Source organism: Cetorhinus maximus, chromosome 22, assembly GCF_964194155.1.
Source record: "Cetorhinus maximus chromosome 22, sCetMax3.hap1.1, whole genome shotgun sequence".
Classification (NCBI taxonomy): Eukaryota; Metazoa; Chordata; class Chondrichthyes; order Lamniformes; family Cetorhinidae; genus Cetorhinus; species Cetorhinus maximus.
The window spans coordinates 31870236-31891079 of NC_135900.1; the positions used below are offsets into that span (position 1 = coordinate 31870236).

General features: G+C 46.5%; 1 protein-coding gene across 2 annotated transcripts in view; it reads right to left on the minus strand.

The window, feature by feature from the left end:
- Positions 1–2833: 2833 nt before the first annotated feature.
- met (MET proto-oncogene, receptor tyrosine kinase) overlaps positions 2834–20844 on the minus strand; it is a 148564-nt gene continuing 130553 nt past the window's right edge. For both annotated transcript variants that reach the window (XM_078568043.1, XM_078568044.1), the window contains exons 18-21: positions 20050–20159; positions 18121–18286; positions 3999–4135; positions 2834–3867 (exon numbers count right to left, since the gene is read on the minus strand). In XM_078568043.1, the coding sequence (XP_078424169.1) occupies positions 3657–3867; positions 3999–4135; positions 18121–18286; positions 20050–20159 (624 nt within the window). In that variant the 3' untranslated portion in view covers positions 2834–3656. The remainder of the gene's footprint in view (positions 3868–3998; positions 4136–18120; positions 18287–20049; positions 20160–20844) is intronic.

A 20844-nucleotide genomic window follows, 5' to 3' on the forward strand; every position in this document is an offset into this window, starting at 1 on the left:
GTGATATTTTGTATTAAAATTATTTTCTCAATAACGTGTTGTTTCTCTGAGGAGTTGAAGTTTATTGCATTGGTTCATTATTAATATGATTATTATAGGGATATAAAGCTGAAATTGAAGAAGGAACAAGATAGTATTTTCAGAGGTTAACAGGTCATGTGGTTTTAGATGATTCACTAAGCAGGAAATAGTCCATCGTGCCTGGACTTATAGCTCATTAACTTGTATGACAACATAACTGTATTTACTTTGCTAAATATTCTGTACTTTGGCATAGTCAATACTTAAGTATAATTAGCAATCAAAGAATTTCAAATAACTGCTGCTCGTAAAGGGGGCTGATAGTTCTATGCGACATACCCCACTCTTAGTCAGCACCTTCCAGGAAGGAAGGGAAGAAAACAGAGTAAAAAAGCAATCAGTTCATTCATGTCACTTTTCAGCCGTTCTGCTTTCTTGGTTGTCTGCATGGTCTTCCTAAATCCCAAGTTTAAACTAACAATTCTGTTCATACCTTTACAACCCCGGAATCCTCATTAGCAACAGGTATGGATTCAGTTTCTTTTGGTGTGGCGGAGGGGTAGATTGCGATGACTGTGGAGCTCTCCCAGCAACATCACCCGCCGATAACAAGCACTTGTATGGATAGCAGCGTGAAAAATAAAATTGCATTGTTATTTTGATCTGCATCATAGAACTCCAGCTCCCTCAAAAAATATTAAATTCAAGAGGCGAGGATTGACAAGTTGCTCTGGTTGGATGTGACTGGTGCCCAACATTTGTAAATTTGGCACCTGCTTTGGGCCTGAGTAATGGAAGAAACAAGATCCTATCTCTCCTCCTAAAGCACAGCTAACCACTACCCTAACCATGAGCTCTTGTTAGTTTCGCCCCCATCTTCACTCAAAGGTTGGATGTATGGGGCATGAAGCTTTCTGAAAGATCAACGTAGCCACAATACAATTCTTTAAACTGGCTTAACTTATCATTTCCTGGATCTTGGGACTGATGTCACTTGTGTGTTTCGACAATAAGTACATTTGTATCGCTGAGCTGAATCAAAGTTTTGCCACTACCTTGTAAACAGTAACAAAGTCCATCAGCCGCAGGTAGGGAACCAATTCAGTTGAAACATTGAATATGAATATCCTTGTTGCCTTGGTAAAATCACTGCTATAATAAAATTAGGTGGGATATATGAAGCAAGCATGCTACATATTTTATTGAATATTGGACCTCCAAAGTGGCTGTGCTTCGTTGTGTCCCCATCTCATCCAGGTCACCCACAGTTTATTCCCTCAACTACAATTCCAACCAAACTATTGACCACACAACTTCTCTTCTTGGTTTCCCCCATGCTGGTTGACATCGTAAATGGTTCCTTTTTTCAGGCACACCTCCTTCACCCTTTCAAAACAGCCATTGCCCACTCTCCTCAAAAAACCTATTTTCAACCCCTTTGGCTTTGCAAACTACTATATTCCAACTTCCATTTTCCAATCTGAAGTTCCTGAATATGTTGCCATCTCCCATGTCTGTGCCCACCTTTCCCGCAACCCCATGTTTGAACCTCTCCAATCAGGTTTCCACCCTTGCTATTGCACTGAAATGGGCCTAATCAAAGTCACAATTGATATTTTCTGTGACTGCACTCCACTACCCCTCAGTGACTTGACCACACCGTCCTCTTACTTATCTGATTGTAGCCAGAGAACCTCTATAAATGGCTTAGTTTCCACCCCTGCACTAGTACCTGAAAAGTCTCCCGAGGATTCATCATTGATTCCCTCCCTCATCTGCCTGCTGGCGCTTGGCAACATAATCTATTGACACAGCTTCCACAAGTAATACTGAACAAATGCTGCTCAACCTCTCCACCAGCACACTCTTATCGTTTTCAGCCTCTTTGGAGTTAGACTGCTTCTCTTGATGTCCAGCCTTACGTGAGCTGCAATATTTTCCAGCTAAATATTGGGAAGAGTGTACCACTGCATATGCCCATCGCCACAAACACCATACCCTTATTACCAAATCCATTCTCAACCTTGGCCATGGTCAGATTCAACCAGACTTTGTAACCATAACATCCTATCAACCTTCAAGTGAGCTTGCAAACCCTCCATTACAAAGGCCACCTATTTCCACCTGTATTAAATTGCCTGTCTCTGCCCCTACCCTTAGCCATTGAAACTTTTATTCCTACTTCTGTCAGAGGTTCAACTATTACAATGCACACCTGCCCAACCTCCCAACCTTCACCCTCCATGAACTTCAGCTCATCCAAAACTCTGCTGTCCATATTATATCCCACACCATGTCCTACTCATTCATCACCTCTGCTCTCATTGAGGTACATTGATTTCTGGTCTCCCAACATCTCACAAACTTTCTGTTCCTTGGGCTCTGGCCTCTTGCGCACTTTTCCCTCTCTTTGCCCAATCATCGGTGGCTGTGCCTTCTGCCAACTAGACACAATGATAGGGAATGTCCTTCCTAAACCTCCCCACTTCTCTATCATCCTCTCCTCTTTTAAGGCCTACTTCTAATCAAAATTGTGGTCACCTCTCCTAATATCTGCGTCTTAGTCTTGGAATTTATTATTTTCCTTCACGTCTTTACAAAATGCCTATATCAATGCAAATTGTTGTTAACAAAAATTTTCTAAACTACATGAAGGATATTATATACCTTCTGTTAACTTTCTGTTTGAACAAAACTACATTTAGTCATTGATGCATTTAGCCTCCAAAAAGTCATTGAAATATAAGCACTCTGTAAATTCATTAAATGTTCATGTATATGCTCATATTAAATACAAACATAAAACTGGTCATAAGTTTGGACAAAGTTTATTGTCTATTATCTATTTAAAATAAAGACAAACCCTTAATAAATGAAATGTATTGCAAATTTTCTCAGTGATATGTATGCCTTCAGTAACAAGCCCCACTTCGAGGCAAACTTTTGGGGGTAATTTTAATTTTATCACTAGTTGATGAAAGTTAAAAGTAGCCCTTTTAATGGTTAATATTCTACAGTCTTGATTTTAATAATTTAATACCTACATCATTCTTTTCAGGTACAGTCAGTTACATCCATCACTGTGATCATTTCGACATCTCACTATTACTGGATTCTATTCAAGACACTGTAATGCTAGTAATACTGGAAATAAAGGGTTATTTATAAACATAGCTATGCTGCAGATGATGTGGGAAAATAAGAAAAAATGTTAGTTCATAAAAGATTTTTTATGTGCAATAATCAAATGGTTCCATCTTAATGTTGCTGTTGCCGGTTCCTACTTAATTAAAAATAAACCTATTCTTAATAAAAAAATAGAACATTTTATTAATTTTACAGGACGGAAGTAATTTTGAATTTAAATCTGTCATAACCATTTTTTCTTACAGTTAACATCACAACGTTTTACAACAGTGACTACAAATGGGTTTCCCAAAGACGACAAACAGCGATACAGTCTTCAAATGTGGTTCATCTCTTTCAATTTCTCTTTGAAGTAATTTAAGGTTCACACATTTGCTACTGTTGATACAAACAGCACATTTTGTGCAGGGCTTGTTTCTTGTAGCTGCCAGAACTGACTTCCTGAATCGCCTGCTGATAAAATATCCTTTACAAAAAACTGCCTTCAATCACACGTGAGCATCTCCATCCAAATGATCTTGAGATGAATAAACAGGTGGATAGGGTACTCCACAGCTTATGTTCACGTAGGTTGTATTTAACTGTATGTAGTGATCCCCAGTAAAAGTGGAAAGGATTGATGATATTTTTGAAACCACCTCAGAGAACGTTGGTCGTGTTTCAAGTTTAGGGTGCCAGCATTTTAGCATTACTTCATATCTGCAATGGAAGAATATTGAATAAGGTTTCTATCCTGTAAATTATTAACATATCAAAATTCACGTGTCTATTCGTTTCTGAAATGTAGACTTTGAAATGTCTTCTGAAGCTATACTTAATAATTTACTTACAGTGAATCAGGACAGTACTCGGGCTGCAGCAACCTCCTCCCTTGTAGCAGGTAAACAGTAACATCAAATGAGTCAACATCAGGATAAGGTGGTGCCCCTCGTGTCATCAACTCCCACAACAGTACTCCGAAAGACCACTGGCAGGAACAAAAAAATGTTTTTAATTCTCATAACTAAAGAATCACTGCGACAAAAAAAAGGAATAAAAATACAATATGGATTTCTGGAATACATGATGTTGTCCTCCAGGAGTTCTAACTGTGATTGATGGGTGGGGGAGGGGAGAGGAGGGGTCAACCTGCATCTAACATGGTAACACAGGTGTTACCAAACAAAATTTAGCACTGCATCATTTGGAGGGGATATTAGGATGGATGTCCACAAGTTTGGTCAAAGAGATTTGTTTCAAAGAGCGTCTTAAAGGAAAAGAGAATGGCAGAGAGGCAGAGGGGTTTCGGGGAGAGAATCCGCAGTTATTGGCCTCGGCAGCTGAAAGCATGGCCACCAGTAGTGGACAATTAAATGAGGGGATACACAAGAGGTCTCGGAGGGTTGTATGGCTGGAGGAGGTTACAGAACTAGTAATGGGAAAAGCCATGGAAGATTTGAAAACAAGGATGCAAATTTTAAAAATTGTGGTGTTGCTGGACTAAGAGCCAATGTGGAGCAGCGAACACAGGAGTGATGGACAAATATTATAATACCCTTGAACAGGAGCCTGGCTATCTGCAGCTTTGATAACTATTTCCTTAAGCTGAAGAGAATACATATTACAATTTGATATGCAAAAGATCATTTTGATCATTAATATAGGAAAGCTGGCTTTCTTTTATGATATTCTGAGGAGGACAGTAAAATCTGTAGTTACTGTGTGTTTTATGTACAAAGACAGCTGTACTTCTTCAGTGTGTTCTCAGCGAGTGGCTTTATTGAACTGCGTGTATCATGGCTCTCCCTAGACATTCCCTCATGGCAAGGTCACATGACTATGGCAAGCCAGGTAATGATTGCATTAGTAATGATTGCATTTCAAAACCCAAACACCTCCCTTTTCCTAGCAAACAAAAGACAAAGTTGTATGCACAATCATATGTAACTGAGTTTCCCAAGTTACCCACTATTCTCATGCAACCGTTTCTTCTACTAGTCAGTCCCTGCACTTGAACTGCACACATAGGCTGGAACTTTCTGCTCCCATTGGTGACAGGCATTATGGTAGGTGTGAATGGACAATATGGCAAGGAGGCCAAAAATAGGTTTTATGGTGTCGTGAAACCAGTTTGCAATCGTCCACTCCACCCGACAATGGCGGGCTGCATTTCCCACTGTCCAACGTCGGAAACTTAATTTTAATGTATTCGCATCTCAATTTTGGCAGCATGCCAGGATCAACCCCTCATGTCAAATTTACCTCCCACAGGGGCGTGACTTCAGAGCGGCGTGAGTAACGGCTGACTTAAAAAGGTGTGCACCTGGCGAGCTGAACTTCGAGGAAAATTCAGAGGAGACGGCACACAACCTTGCGCAGCGCGCGTGAGAATCACCCGTAGGACATCAAAGAAGAGGCACTGTGCATTCAGAGGGGGTACAGGCAAGTCACTTTTTCCCAGCTGGCTTTCAGTGCGGTGCCAGGGCAAGGGCTCCAGAGCAGGTCGGGAAAGGCAGCACAGACTGAAGGAAATACATAAGCACATGCTGGGGGGTGGGGGAAAGGTGAGGGAAGCGGCCACGCGCTCAGAAAAGCTTGTCAAAAGTGACCATTCTTTTTCAGGTGAGACTGTTCAGTAGCAGCTCCATTGACTTGATTGGAGTTGGGCCTCTGAAGGATTTCTCCCTACTCAAGCAACGCAAAAGCATGAAAGTGCTACCAAATGCTCCAGAACTTTTCACGCCTCAGGCACAGACTGAAAATTAATGTGCGTTTTAGGGGGCTGCAGAACAATTGGACGGCTGGGCAGGTTGTAGAATCCCCTTGTGAAGGATGGCCATGGTGCAGTCACTAGTGGAGGCGCTCACAGCCCCTTGCAATGTCTTTATGAAGGTTTGGACCAGTTTCCATTGTGGTTCAAGCTAACAGTGCAGCCCTGCAGTGCGGGTTAGGAGAATGCCTATGCCTGAGCTGAGAGCACAGCATGCAGTCCAGTGGCTGAAGCTGCCGCCAATTGGTCAAGTGGAGTGGGGTGGAGGTGGGTGGATTTTTGGGCAGCCAACGAGCGCACCACATACTGACCATCCAAATGGTGGCCGGCACTCTCCTACATGCATGGAGGGGCCTTCAGACTTAACTAAAAGCGATCCTTAGAACACATATGCTAACCCATGTGCCTCTCTCTTTGATCCTGCAGGAGGAGAACATCAGGATTATGGAGCCTGGTGATCTAGCAATATGTCTCTTGCCTTACAGGGAGCAGAGAAGAAGGAGAAGACTGAGACAGGGGTGCCTGGCTCGCCAATGGGGGGACCACCACCCTCAAGGTCCTCCTGCGCACGCAGCTGAAGATCCACAGTAAGCCGTCGTTCATAGGTGCCTCGCTAGACCCAGGGTTGATAGGCGGTGTTATCGTTCCCGCAGATGGCTGAGAACTAGTCTTGCTGAAGACTGCGTATGTCTAGGGAACTGGTCGGTCATATATAACAACAGCTGCAGGATATGGCACCATGGGGACATGGAGGACATCCACTGCTAGTGGCTGTGTAAGTGACCGTGGTGCTCAATTTTTACACCAGTGGCTCCTTCCAGGGCTCCACAGATGGCCTTTGTGGGATCTCGCAAGCCTCTACGCACAAGTGCATCCAGGAGGTCACAGACCGCCATCTTTGTGAAGGCACAGAAATTTGTGCATTTCGCTTGGGATTAGGAAAGCCAGGAAGCAAGAGCGCTGGGATTTGCACAGATCTCTGGTTTTCCACAAGTGCAGGGTGCTATCGATTGCACTTATGTGGCGCTTAGATCTCCATGGCAACAAGCAGTCAACTGCGTCAACCACAAGGTTCAGCTGGTGTGCGACCACCACAAACAGGCCAGCCCCACCTAAAAGGTGCTGAGAGCACACAGAGAGAATGACAGAACTCTGAGACGCCTGCCCACAACATTTTGGCAGCAATGACCAGCACCATTTAGTTGGAGGCATCACTAATATGCCCAGTGAGTGTGAGGCTGGACCATCACTTTGCTCTGAAGGTTACACACTACACAGGGAAGACACCCTGGACTGAGACACCTGTCTTTATCTTGTGCAGGAACCAAGGTTTCACATCTGAGTGACATGAATACTGATCATCATAACAAGGAGCCATAGATAAGGAGACATCCTTGGGAGTTTATTTACAAAAGTGAACATTACGTTCAAGTGATTAACAGCTCTGCCCACATGGTGCAACTACATCTTCTTAACCTTCCTAACCCTGTCTTGGTGCTCCCCCGACATCCACACTGGAGGAGGCAGCCTGCTGACTGCTACACCCTGTTGTTTGTGATTGACTTTGGTGGGTGTCCTCCGGGGGGTCGAGACCTGGAGGACCCCGCCCTGCTTTGGGTGTCCTGCTATGGGCAAGGTGCACCCTACCCGGCCTGTGGAGCTGGAGATGATGGGGTCACAGGAAAGGGGATTTGGATCGGCTGGACACTCCGGAGTCACCTGGGTGGATGGCCCCAGGGTGTCGAGCTGCTGGTCCTCCTCCCAGTGGGTGCCTGACGGCCCCTGGCTGACTCCTTGAGGAGAAGGGGAAGCTGGAGAGAGATCGAGCTGTCCCACACCCCTCTCGCATTGACACTGTTGGAAGCCAACTATGACGTCAGCGATGGAGTACAGCCCGTGAAGCAGTATAGGACCGATGTCCTGGACCAAGGTCTCCATGGCAACCACCATCCTGCCAATGCTGACTTCGGTGCATCAGCATGCCGGCACTAACAACTCAGCCTGAAGGCAGGCAGACTACTCCATCATCCCTTGCTACCTAAGAGGTGCACCAGACATCCCTTCCTGGTGTTCCTGTGATTGTCTTTGCAGCTCCAACAACTGACTGAGAACTGAGTCCCGAAGGCTCATCATCTGACTCGGACTCAGCAGATTCTCCAAGTGCCAGTGACCTCGGATGTCGCTGCCTCCACCTTCTGTGGAACAGATTGCAGGCTGTGCTCCCCAGATTGTGATCCCGAGGCTGCTCTACATCTAGGTCCCACTGAGTTGTATGTCGCTGCGCTGGTGGAGGGTGTGGGTGAGCACCGTGACAGGTCTTCAACAGTGCTGCCCTCAGGGTCCTCATCTGATAAGCTCTTAGCGCTGGGGTCAGGGTCAAGGTTGTCTGAAAGCAATGTGCCCATGAGAGAAAGTGGAGATTATTAATGCTTGACAGCTCCGTTGAACACAGAACAGTGGACTCAGAGTACCGTTGAGCAAGGGATGATGTGGTCAGGATCCTCACGTGGGTCTTCACTGCCGACCTCACCATCGCTGCAGGAATGGTCCATATCCTCACCGCCCAGCTCCAACGCAGTCTCTCGAACGGAGTGAGGACCTTGATGTCCGACTCTCCAACTCTGGTCTGGGACCTCTCCTGTTAGTTATGCATGATCTTGTCCTGCATAAAGACTGATAGAGGGAGTGTGAGCAAATGAGAAGGATGCCAGGCATGCATGTGTACTGAGTGGAGCCATGGATGTGATGAGGCGGCAATCTCCTGAGGAGATGAGGTTAGATGGAAATGTGAGGGTGTGTGTGTGTGTGTGTGTGTGAGAGAGAGAGTGGTGATGTCCCTTGAGCTGGCAGTGAGCGGGATGCCAATGAATGTGTGATGGGTTTGTGAGTGTGAGAGTTGAGAGTGAAGAGATGGCTGACTTACCCTGGTGGCACGGATGAGATCATTCATCCTTTTTCTGCACTGGATGGCCGACCTCGTGTGTGCAGTGTTGGCACTGACCACCTCTGCCACCGTCTCCCAAGCTGGAGTAATGAGACTGATGAGCCTCCTGTGGCCACAGCGAGGGGGAGAGGACATCGCTGCAGGCCTCCATGGTGTCCAAAAGGCATCCCAGGGATGCGCCACTGAATTGGGGGGGATGACTCTTCTTGGCTTTTGGGGCCATGTCGGCTCTGGAGCAGTCCTGGGCTGCAAGCATTGAGAAGTGTGCACGCGGCTGTAGTTTAAAAATAGCACCCAGAGTGAGGAAGTGGCGAAGTAATGGTGTGGCGGGAAAATCGGAGGCCGGCTGCCAGCGATCTAGTGTGTTTCCCGTGACTGCATAATTTATGAGGCGGGAAGGGGACAATACGGCGCGAAGATCCGCGGGTAAAATGTCTTTTTTTAGTGCCCGCTACTGCAATTAGTGCAAATCTGGGACGATTCCGCCTATAGTCTTTCAATCGTGAAGGTCTCTTAATGAAACGCATGTGTGTCGACATTGGCTGTTCATCTGGGTGATGTTCATTGTCCAGAAAGTGTCGTTTAGCACTTGTTGCCATGGTATCTGTTATTGTTCCATTGCCATTGTTGGGGACACGTGGACCTTTGGAATTGATGGTAGTCCTCTACTCAGTACTGCCGATGAGATTCCTTCTTCCTGACAGGCCGATTAATGTGAAGGAACAGCTTCGCTAGTTGGATATGCCTGCGGTCCGGTATATTTGGTTGTTCACTTCCACCACATACGATCGAGGTGACAATTTCTCTGTGCGTGTTCCAAGTTTGCACGAGGGCTGACTCTTGTTGAGAGTGTTGAGGATTTGTATCTTGACTGGCTCCTCGTGTTTTCCCATGGCTACATATTGATTCTTCAAGGAGTTTGTTGGGGTTGCAACTTTTGTGTGCCCTTTCCGCCTGCTGTTTTGCCTGGCGGTTGAGTTTTTTCAACTCTCCCTTTGAGTTGCCAACTGTGGAATTGAGGTTCATTATTTCCTCCTGGTACCTTTGTGTTCCATCCATCCATCCATTTTCTCCTGGTGAAGGTTGCAGTGGCAGTAAGCTGAGCAGGGCTGACCAGACTTCCCTTTCCTCAGCCACAGATTCCAGTTCCTCCTGGGGGATTCCCAGGCGTTCCCAGGCCAGCCGGGAGATGTAATTCCTCTGGCATTTCCTAGGTTGGCCTCGAGGTCTCCGCCCAGTGGGCCGTGCCCGGTACAGCTCCAGCAGGATCTGACCGGGAGCATCCTTATCAGATGCCCGATCCACCTCATCTGGACCCCCTCGATCCGGAGGAGCAGTGACTCTACTCCGAGGCTCTCCCCGATTGCTGAACTCCTCACCCTGTCCCGCAGAGTACCCCCAGCATCCTTGTGGAGAAACCTCATTTCCCGCAATCTTATCCTTTCAGTCATTACCCACAGTTCATGACCATAGATGAGGATGGGGACGTAGATCGACTGTAAACCGAGAGTTTCATCCTAAAACTCAGCTCCCGCTTTACCACCACGGACCAATAGAGCGCCTGCAGAACTGCAGCCGCCGCACTGTTCCGCTGGTCAATCTCATGATCCCCCGCCATTGCTCAGGAACAAGATCCTGAGATACTTGAACTCCTCCACTAAGGGAAGCTGCACCCACCTCACCTAGAGAGAGCAAGCCATTCTTTTCTGGGAGAGAACCATGACCTTAGATTTGGAGGTGCTGATCCATGTCCCAGCCACGTCACATTCGGCAGCGAAACGTTCGAGTGCATCCTGGAGGTCATAGTCGGATGAGGCAAAAAGCACAACATTATCTTCAAGCAGCAGAGAGGCCACTCTCAAGCCCCAAACTGGATACTCTTAGTACCTCGGCTGCGCCTTGATATCACGATATCATGAAAATCACGAACAGGAGTGGAGACAGGATGCACCCTTGGCGGAGTCCAACGCCCACCTTGAACGAATTTGATTTAATGCCAAGAATGCAGACACAACTCTGGCTCTGCGAATGGGGGGGACCTGATAGCATGCAGAAGCAGCACCAGCCCATCATATTCCCACAGCACCTCCCACAAAATATCCCAAGGAACATGGTCATATGCCTTCTCCAGGTCTACAAAACAGAGGTAGACTGGATTAGTAAACTCCCACGAACCCTCAAATATCCTCTGTATTGTTGCTGAAATTTGCTTGTTCAGATCTTGCACGGCTTGGTTCATTGAAGACTTCAGGTTATCGTGTGTGTTCAAAGGTATATACTCAGCTTGAATCTTGCACTCCAAATCTTCCAGTTCAGCTCTGATGTGAATATTTTCCTGTAGAACAAATTTACCTTTGGCTTGTGCATTTCATTGCATTGACGTGATCAGCAATCATCTTGTGGTATACTTGAATATTGCCTCCATCGCTCGAGAGTCTTTTGTTTCCTTCTCTCTGGGGTCTTTTGTTGCCCTTTCTCTGTTGGCATGTTCAGGATTACCAGCCCAAGCTTTAGACTTGCTCGAGCTGAGATAAGTGGCTAGTGCATCCCATCTATGATCTGGAACTCTAAACCTCCCTTCTTCCCATTGTATTGGTCTCTTGGCTCTCAGACTAATTTGCCCTCTTGGTATGAGTATTGTGCCATCATATAGCCTCAGCCTCACTTCCAAGGGTTTCATTTTCAGATCATGATATCACTTCACACAAGTCTGTGATGGTCATTATGTTGCATGATGCACCAATGTCTATCTGGCATTTCTTATTCATTTGATCCTCCCCCCCTCTGGTCATCATTGTGACACAAATCATTCATCACCTTTAGTCTTGACAGAACTAACCTGTTGTATTTTGTACAGTTCTTAATCAGACTCTTCTGCTGACATCTCTCCTGTGGCCATCTGCATAGGCTTGTTTTGCTTCTTTCTCACCAAACACTTGTGTGTGAAATGATTCAGCTTCTTGCAGTTAAAACACTGCTTTCCACATACTGGGCAATCCTTCTTTTTCTGTGCATACTGTCCTCCACAGTATTTGCATTCTGCCCTTTGTCTGCAATTGCTCTGCTGTTTCGGCTTGTACTGTCTCTCAGCATAATGTATCTCCTGGTCACAACTTCTGCATTTCGACACACATCTACCATTTAGCATCAGTTTCTCATCTTTCAGTAGACTTGCTCTCCCTGGGGCAGGGGTGGGGGTGGGGTGGTCTCGCACACCTAAAACTAATTTATCTTTAATTGGGTCCTCTTTTGACTGTCCAAATTCACAAGCTGTGTTACTGCAATAACGCACTGTTCAATGGCCTCGTTTGTGCCCTTAACTCCAGTGTTGAATACATAGCATCCATATGTAACATTCACTTGGGGTTTAAAATGTGCGCTCAAGGCGTTCAAAATCTCTGCCGTCTGTTTTCTTTGCTCGTTGGTTAGATTTAGGGTGGTATACGCTTTGTAGCAGTCTCTCCCCAGCAGTGTTAAAAGTATGGCTACTCTTATTAGTTCAGGCTTGTTAATTAAGTCTGTTGCAATCTCATAGTTTTACCATTGTAAGTGGATAAACTGCCACTTTTGCAACTCATCACTTTTCAATTTGACTGGAGATGTAAGTGGAAAATTTTACTCACTTGCAGCCTTTGTCTTTGTTTCCTTTATCCTTTCCCTGCAGCTCAGTGATTTTCCTGAACTCCTTTTTAAGCAGCTTCTTTTTTCGGATTTGAACATTTCTGTGTGTCGTTCTGAGCTGTGTCTTCCCTGTACCATTGCCAGGGCTCAAAAATCTATTCTTTTTCTTCACTTTTGACACGACGTTTCATGTATAAGGACAGCTGTTATTCTTCAGTGTGTTCTCATTGAGAGGCTTTATTGGACTGCTTGTATCATGGTTGCCCCCAGACATCCCCTCAAGGTCAACTTATTATTGTTTGCATTTCAAACCCCAAACACTGTGGGAAGATTTATCCCAGATTTGCACAAAGAGCAGTAGCAGGCGGAAAAAAGCATGTTTTAGCTGCCGGCTTTCATGCTGTATTGTTCCATTCCTGGCGTGTCCAGCCTCATTAATAATGCATTCCCAGAAAACACGCTGGGTCATTGCCGGGGCAGCCTCTGATTCGGCTGCCCTGCCTTCACCTCAGGCCTTCAGTAATCCAGGTGCCATATTTAAAAGGTGCCCCTGCACAGAGCTGGTTCTCTCCCAGGCTTCGGAAGCTGCTGAAGTCATGGCTGCCAAAAGGAGGAAACGTGTAGTTTCCAAATTTAGCGACGCCTCCCACGGGCTCCTACTGGACACTGTGGAGGCCCACCATGAAGTCTTCTACCCCTGCTCTGGGCAAAGACCAGCAAGCAATGTCACCAATCTAGCAATGGAGGCGGTGACAGAGCTGATCAGTGCCAGTGCCCTGCAAAAGAGAATAGCCATCTATTGCCAAAAGAGGATGAATGATCTTCTCCAACCCACCAGGGTGTCACTCTTCTCATCACTCTCAACTCACACACTAACAAGCCCACCACCCATCCACACGGATCTCACTCACTGCCAGTTCAATGTACATCATCATTCACTCTCTCAACACCTTCATCTACCCTGCAGATTGTGTCCTCATCCTGTCCATGGCACCACTCACCACTCACACATGCCAGACATACTTATCATCTGGCCTGGCAGGTGCCCTGCTTACACTTTCTCCATCTGTCTTCATATGGGACAAGCTGCCACACAACAATGGGAGAGGTCACAGACTGGGGGAGGAATGTCTGATTTCAAGATCCTCACAGACTTTAAAAACAGGATCATCTAGCTGGCTGGCGAGGATCTGGACCGTTCCTGTGCTGATGGTGAGGCAGTGATGCTCAACCAAGTGAGGATCCAGCAGTGCAACATCCATCAGACAACCATGCTGTCAGTCAGTTCCCCTGTTCCACAGTCCCCTATGCACAAATTATCTCTCCTTGCTTTCGCATCTGGGAAGCAGCGAAGGGAGTCAACAACACAGGTCCTTGACACAAATCAAGACACCTTGGAAGAAGAATCTGATGACACCCTAACTGAAGACCCATCATGGCCCCCACACCCTCCACCAATGCAGAGACACATACCTCGAGTAGCCTCGGGGTCACAGTCTGGTGAGCACATCGCACTGTCTGATCCACAGTAGGCAGAGGCAGGGACTTACCAGGTTTCCAACACTCGGAGGACTGCTGGAAGTCAGAAATCTGCTGAGTCCGAGTCAGATGAGAAACCTCTGGACTCAGTCATACCTTAGCTGCTGGAGCTGCAAAGGCAAGCTCAGAGACATCAGGAAGGGATTGCCAGCTGCATTCCTCAGATTGCAAGGCATAACGGAGGAGCTCATTTGCCTTCAGTCTGAGGTGGTAGCGCTGGCGTGCAAACGCACCGAGGTCAACACTGGTAGGATGGCAGTCACCAAGGAGACCTTGGTCTAGGACATCGGTCCTGTACTGCTGCGCGGGCTGAACTCCATCACTGACGTCATAGTTGGCCTCCAACAGTGTCAACACGAGAGGGGTGCTGGGCAGCTCGATCTCACTCCAGCTTCCCCTTCTCCTCAAGGAGTCAGCCAGGGGCCTTCAGTCACCCATAGGGAGGAGGATCAGCAGCTGCACACCCTGGGGCCATCCACCCAGGTGACTCCAGGAGTGTCCGGCCCATCTGAATCCCCTCTTCCTGTGACCCCAGCAGCTCCAGCTTCACAGGCCAAGGAAGATGCCACTGCCACACAGCAGGGCTCCGAAAGCAGGCCGGGGCTCTCCGGGCCTCAGCCCTCCAGAGGACGCCCGCTCATGTAGCAGTCAGCAGGCTGCCTCCACCTCTGCTGTGGTTGTTGGGGGAGCACCAAGATATAGTGGCAGGGTTAGGAAGGTTAAGATGTAACTCTTTCGAGTTATCAACAGATCGCATGTAACTCTTTCGAGTACATTCACAGTTCTTGGTTTCCGGGAGTGGGACATGAACCCACAACCCTCTGATTCAAAGGCGAGGGTGCTATGAACTGAGCCACAGCTGACACCTCCAAGGTTAAGATGTAGTTGCACCATGTGGGCACAACTCTTAATCACTTGTACATAATGTTCACTATTGTAAATAAACTCCCAAGAATATCTCCTTCCCTATGGCTCCTTGTTATGATGAGCAGTGTTCATGTCACTCAGATGTGAAACCTTGGTTTGTGCACAAGACAAATGCAAGTGCCTCAGTCCAGGGCCTCTTCCCTGTGCAGTGTGTAACCTTCAGACCAAAGTGATGGTCCAGCCTCACACTCACTGGACACAGTAGTGATGCCTGCACCTCGATGGCGCTGGTCATTGCTGACAGAATGCCATTTGAAGGTGACATAGAGTTCTGTCATTCTCTCTCAGCACCTTTAAGGTGGGGCTGGCCCCCCCCATCTCTTCAGTATCTGTGACCGGTGACGCTGTGCTCCTGAATGGGTCAGGTGCTGAAGGCTGACAAAGGATCAGGTGCATTTAAAGTTTCATGGCTGCATCTCCATGATATGACCCTGATCACAGAGCACAAGCAAGCTGCCCTCAGCCAGACATTCACAGATGCAATGTGAGAATCTATGGAGTGTCCTCACAGCATGTCGTCATCATCCTCCACGAATCTAGCGGCTATGAGGGCCTCCTGAGCGCGCCTGCCTCATCTGGACAATGTGGTGGCCTCATTGCCATCATCCTCGCCTTCGAGGACCTCATCATCCTCATCCCGATCGACATCCTCCTCATCGGAGGAGACATGCAGCTCCTCCATCCCCTCCTGAGTCAGCTCCTCTCCCGTTGCAGCGCCAGGTTGTGAAGGGCACAGCAGGTGATGATGATGTGTGACACCCTCTGCGGATTATATTGCAGGGCTCCACCAGACCGGTCCAGGCACCGGAACCTCATTTTCAGCATCCTGATGGTTTGCTCCACCAAGGTGTGAATTGCAGCATGAGCCTCATTAAACCTTCGCTCTGCTGCAGCCTGAGGCCGTTGCACGGGTGTCATCCATCACGTCCTCTGTGGGTAGCCCTTGTCCCTGAGGAGCCATCCCTGCAGCCTCTGTGGACCCAGGAAGACATCAGGGTTCTGAGACCAACTGAGAATGTAGGAGTCGTGGACTCTCACTGGGAATCGTGTGCAGACCTGCAGGATGTTTGTGTGATGGCCTCACATCAGCTGAACATTCAGCGAGTGGAAGCCCTTGCAGTTCAGACGCTGCACTGCTTGTTGCCACGGAGATCTAAGCACCATGTGAGTGCAGTTGATGGCACCCTGTACCTGTGGGAAACCAGAGATTGATGCAATTCCCAGTGTTCTTGCTTCCTGGCTTGCCTGATCCCAGTTGAACTGCACAAATTTGTGCACCTTCACAAGTAAGGCATCTGTGACCTCCTGGATGCACTTGTGAGTGGAGGCTTACAAGATCCCACACAGGTCACCTGTGGAGCCCTGGAAGGAGCCTCTAGTGTAAAAATTGAGCACTGCAGTCAATTTCATGGCCACTGGCAGTGGATGCCCTCCAAGTCCCCATGGCACGAAATCCTGCAGCAGGCAGCATATGTGACCAACCAGTTCCCTGGACATACACAGTCTTTGTCAACACTGGTTCTCGGTCATCTGCAGGAATGACAAGCACCGTCTGTCGTCCCTGGGTCTAGCTAGGCGCTGACCCGCAACAGCTTGTAATGGCTCTTCAGCAGCATGCATGGGAGCCCCAGCCGTCCCTTCTTCTTGGGGGTGCTGCTCTTCCCTCTGCCCAGCTAGGTGCCTCTGTTGCTCTCTTCTCCTTCGTCTCTGTTCCCTGAGGCATACAGCTAGGTCACCAAGCTCCCTGCTCCTGATGTACTCCTCTTGCAGGATGAAAGAGAGAAATGCGCAGGTTAGCATTGGTCTCCTAGGGACCTCTCATGGTTACATGTGAGGCTCCGGCTCCATCTCAATGCCCCCACAACACATCCTGGACAGTGCTGGCCACAGCTTGGATGGCCAGAGTTTAGTGCACTACATGGCTGCCCGAAACCCCACCCACTTCCGCCACTCCATCTGACCAATTGGTGGCAGCTTCATCCACTGGACTGCATGCTGTGCTCTCAACTCAGGCGCAGGCATTCTCCTAACCCGCACTACAAAGCTGCACTGTTAGCTTGAACCATGGGGGAGACTGGTCCAAACTGGGATGATGACATTGCAAGGGGCTGTGAGCACCTCCACCAGTGACTGCTCCAGGGCCAGCTTTAGCAAGGAGATTGTACAACTTGCCCAGTCATCCAATTGTTCTGCAGCCCCCTAAAACACTCATTAATTTGCATCCTGCGCCCTGGGGGTGAAAAGTTCAGAAGCACTTGGTGGCACTTTCATGCCTCTGCATTGCTTGAGTGGGCAGATAAGCTAGAGCCTGACTCTGAGCATGTCAATGTGGCTGCGTCTGAACTGTCTCAGCTGCGGAAGAATGCTCACTCTATGCAAGGTTTCTCTAATGTGCGGCTGCTTCCCTACGCCCCCCCCACAAAATGTGCTTGTGCACTAATCAGATCAGACTGTACCCACCCCACCCCACAAAAGTGTAGCCCTTGCCCTGGCACTGCATTGTCAGCCAGCTGGGAAAAAGCGACTTGCCTTCCTTAAAGTCGAACGGGTGACCTTCATGAGCGCTGCACAACATTATTGTGCCCTCACCTCTGAGCTCCCCTTGAAATTTAGTTTGCCAGGTGCATGCCTTTTAAATGCTGTTGTGAATCACATCGTTCTGAAGTCATGCCCATGTAGGAGGTAAATTCGACGCGGGGCAGGGGAATGATTCCAGTGGGCAGGCAAAAGGATGAGTGCATTGAAAGTAGGTCCCTGACGTTGGACGGTGGGAAACATGGGTTAGTGGAACAGATGATCGCAACCTGGTTTCACGATGGCATAAAACCGAGTTTTGGCCTTCTCGCCATATTCTCTGCTCACGCACACCATGATGCCCGATGCCAACAGGGCTGGAAAATTCTGGCCCGTGTCTGCATTTAACATTTCTGGGTTTTTAGGTGTATTTGTAGCCAAAATCACATCAGCTTGGTTGTGTGGCCATCATATGATTGGTTCCATTGATCATACTATGCAAGATTCAAAGTAGTTTTAATCTGATTAACCAGAGAAAAGGGTTATTTAAATCAGTTCTTCTATTAAGCACAACTTGCACATATAAAAAGAATAAGCTTTACAGTATACCTTCTTTAAATTATTGCTAACCCACATGGTAAATGAGGCAATACATTACCACATCAGACTTTGTTGTGAATTTCTGCGTCTGCAGACTTTCCAGAGCCATCCACTTCACTGGCAGTTTGGCACTACTTTTGTTATTAATGCTGTAATATTCCTTCTCATAAATATCTCTTGCGAGCCCAAAATCAGCAACTTTCACAATATAGTTTTCATCTAACCTACAGTACAAATGTTGTAAGGTTATATACAATAAGTGAATGGAGAAATATATATTTCACTGACACGAGCACACAGGATTATGCTTTCGTAAGCCTTTGAGGCCTTTGCACTTAAATGTCCCAAGGAAACAATGATAACATTTGCAAAACTTCTCATCCATGTGCTGTATCATGTTATGGGAGGAAGTAGATTTGCTCCATAAATAGTGAGCTCCTGATGTAGAGTGAAGACCAGGCATTTACCAGTGGTAGGAAGGGAAACATGTGTGGGCCTAATCAGCTCAAGCCATCCTTGTATATGAATTAGCAGCCAACCAGAGACTTGCATTGGCACAAGCCAGGCAGCGAGTTGCTTGTCTGTCTTCCAGCAAAAGATGATATATAGCACAGAAATGGGAGGTGGGCTGGAAAATAGAATTTACCACTGCCCTTAAACAAACGCATCAACACTACCCCTCAAGCAGACAAAGAATTAAAAATTAAGACCAGAATCTAAATCCTGTTCTGAATGGCTGAATGAAATTTGTCACCAGTGAAAAGGCTTACTTCTTAATTTTGAAAAAGCATGAATTATGGATGCTGACTGGAGACAAGTGAAGAGACACTGTAATTTGTGGGGATAACAGTGCTGTAAGTGAATATTTCATCTCACCCTTGAGGATACAGTGCTAAAGAGCTAAAATCAATAACGTTTTCCCATGACATTGTTGGTTTGTGTATAGGTTATGAAGGGAAAACAAACACACTAGTTATAATTAGTGTATTCAAACCCGAAGAGCTTGTTGTACTGAAGGCCATCAAAGTTTATAGCAATCTGCTGTAATTTTGACACAGTTTGGCCAATAACTTCAACTTGTACAGCAACTTTAATGTAGAAAATATTCCAAAGCCCATTAGGGAGGGCAAATGGACACTGAACAGTAGGGGAAGAATTAGGGAAAATGTCTATGGCTGCAAAGAAAGGTTTTGAGGAGGCTTTCAAAAATGGGTAGAAATGTCATAAGGCTTTAAGGGGGAAGTTCCAGCGAGTAAGGAGAGAAATGGCTGAAGGTACTTCCGTCAGTGATGGTGCTGGGGAAAAGTTATACAGGAGGCCAAAGTTACAAGACCAAACAACATGGGCTGGTATTTAGAGGAAATTGCAGAAGGTGGGCCGGTTACCTGTAAATAAGGACAAGAATTTTGCACGAAGTGCATCATGGGAGATGGAGCCATTGGGAGACAGTGAAGCAAGGTCAAGGTGGATAATGTAGAGGTAGGGCTAAACATTCTGTGGAGGAGAATTGTGCTGTGTTTATTGTGGCCAAAAACATGCACCACAAAGTCAAATTTAGCAGTGTGACATTCCATGGCAGAAGAGTGCGTCATGTCATAGTGGTGTGAGTGATCCTATAAGTATCTTTGTTAATTGTGTTTAGTTGTATGCAAGTGGTGGGCATTAATTGGAGTTTCACTCACTTATTGAAGAGACATTTCAGAGACACTTATTAAAACTGTGGGGTAGAGCTAGCAGCTGTATGTTTGTAATGTTTAACTCTGTAAATAAATATAGGACAGTAAAGATTGGCTCCAGTACTTTCCTTCACCAACTGGCTCTCTGAGTTATAACATCAACAAATGAAGGCATTATGTAAGCATGACAAACATTTTAAGTATCTGCTTTATCACAGCAACAATGTAGTACAAAGTTCAGGATGTTATTTAAGTGCTCTACAAAGCAAAAGTCACTCTACATTTCTATTAATTTCTGCTTTCATACTCACATGCAGTTTCTTGCTGCAAGATCTCGGTGAACAAACTTATTACTTGCAAGGTATTCCATTCCTTTTGCAACATGTAGTCCAAACCTAATAAGATCCTTTACTGTTGGATTCTATAATAAATATAGAATTATCAGAGGCTTTTAAAGACACTCTTTCTGAAGTAATTAGTTCTAGCCTGATGAACCTGATATAAAATGTCCTCCAATGGTGAATTTTCTTAAGGTTTTCAAGATGTTAGCTCAGCTCCGTTAGTAGCATTCTCACCCCTGGGTGAGAAGAGATAAGAAAGCTGAAGGCCTACTCCACTTCTGACTTGAGTACAGAATCTAAACTGGCATTTGAACCCAATATATACTATATCTAAGATGAGGCTTTAATGTAGTACCAAGAAAATACTGCAATAAGTGACAGATGCATTTCTATTCTTCCCTTAACCAACACTATCAAAAACAGATGAACTGTTTGTAGGATCATGCTGTGTGCAATTGGGCTGCTACACTTGCCTGCATAACAACAATAATTGATCTTCAGAAAGGATCCTTCAGAAAGTGATAATACAGTGTAAAAGGGGATGTTTTAATTGGTTCAGTGATTTCTAAAGATTTGCCGTCTGCAGGGACTTCAACAGTGCACCCTGTGGAGGAGCAAGGAATTACTGACAGCAACTTTCATATTCCTGGGTATGTACAGGTTCCAGAAGCTGCTGTCACTTTCACAAGGCTTGGCTTGTTATAATGGACATGGTGTATTCCAGACAAATTAGGTCTAAAGTGATAAACCTGCTGCAAGTATTTT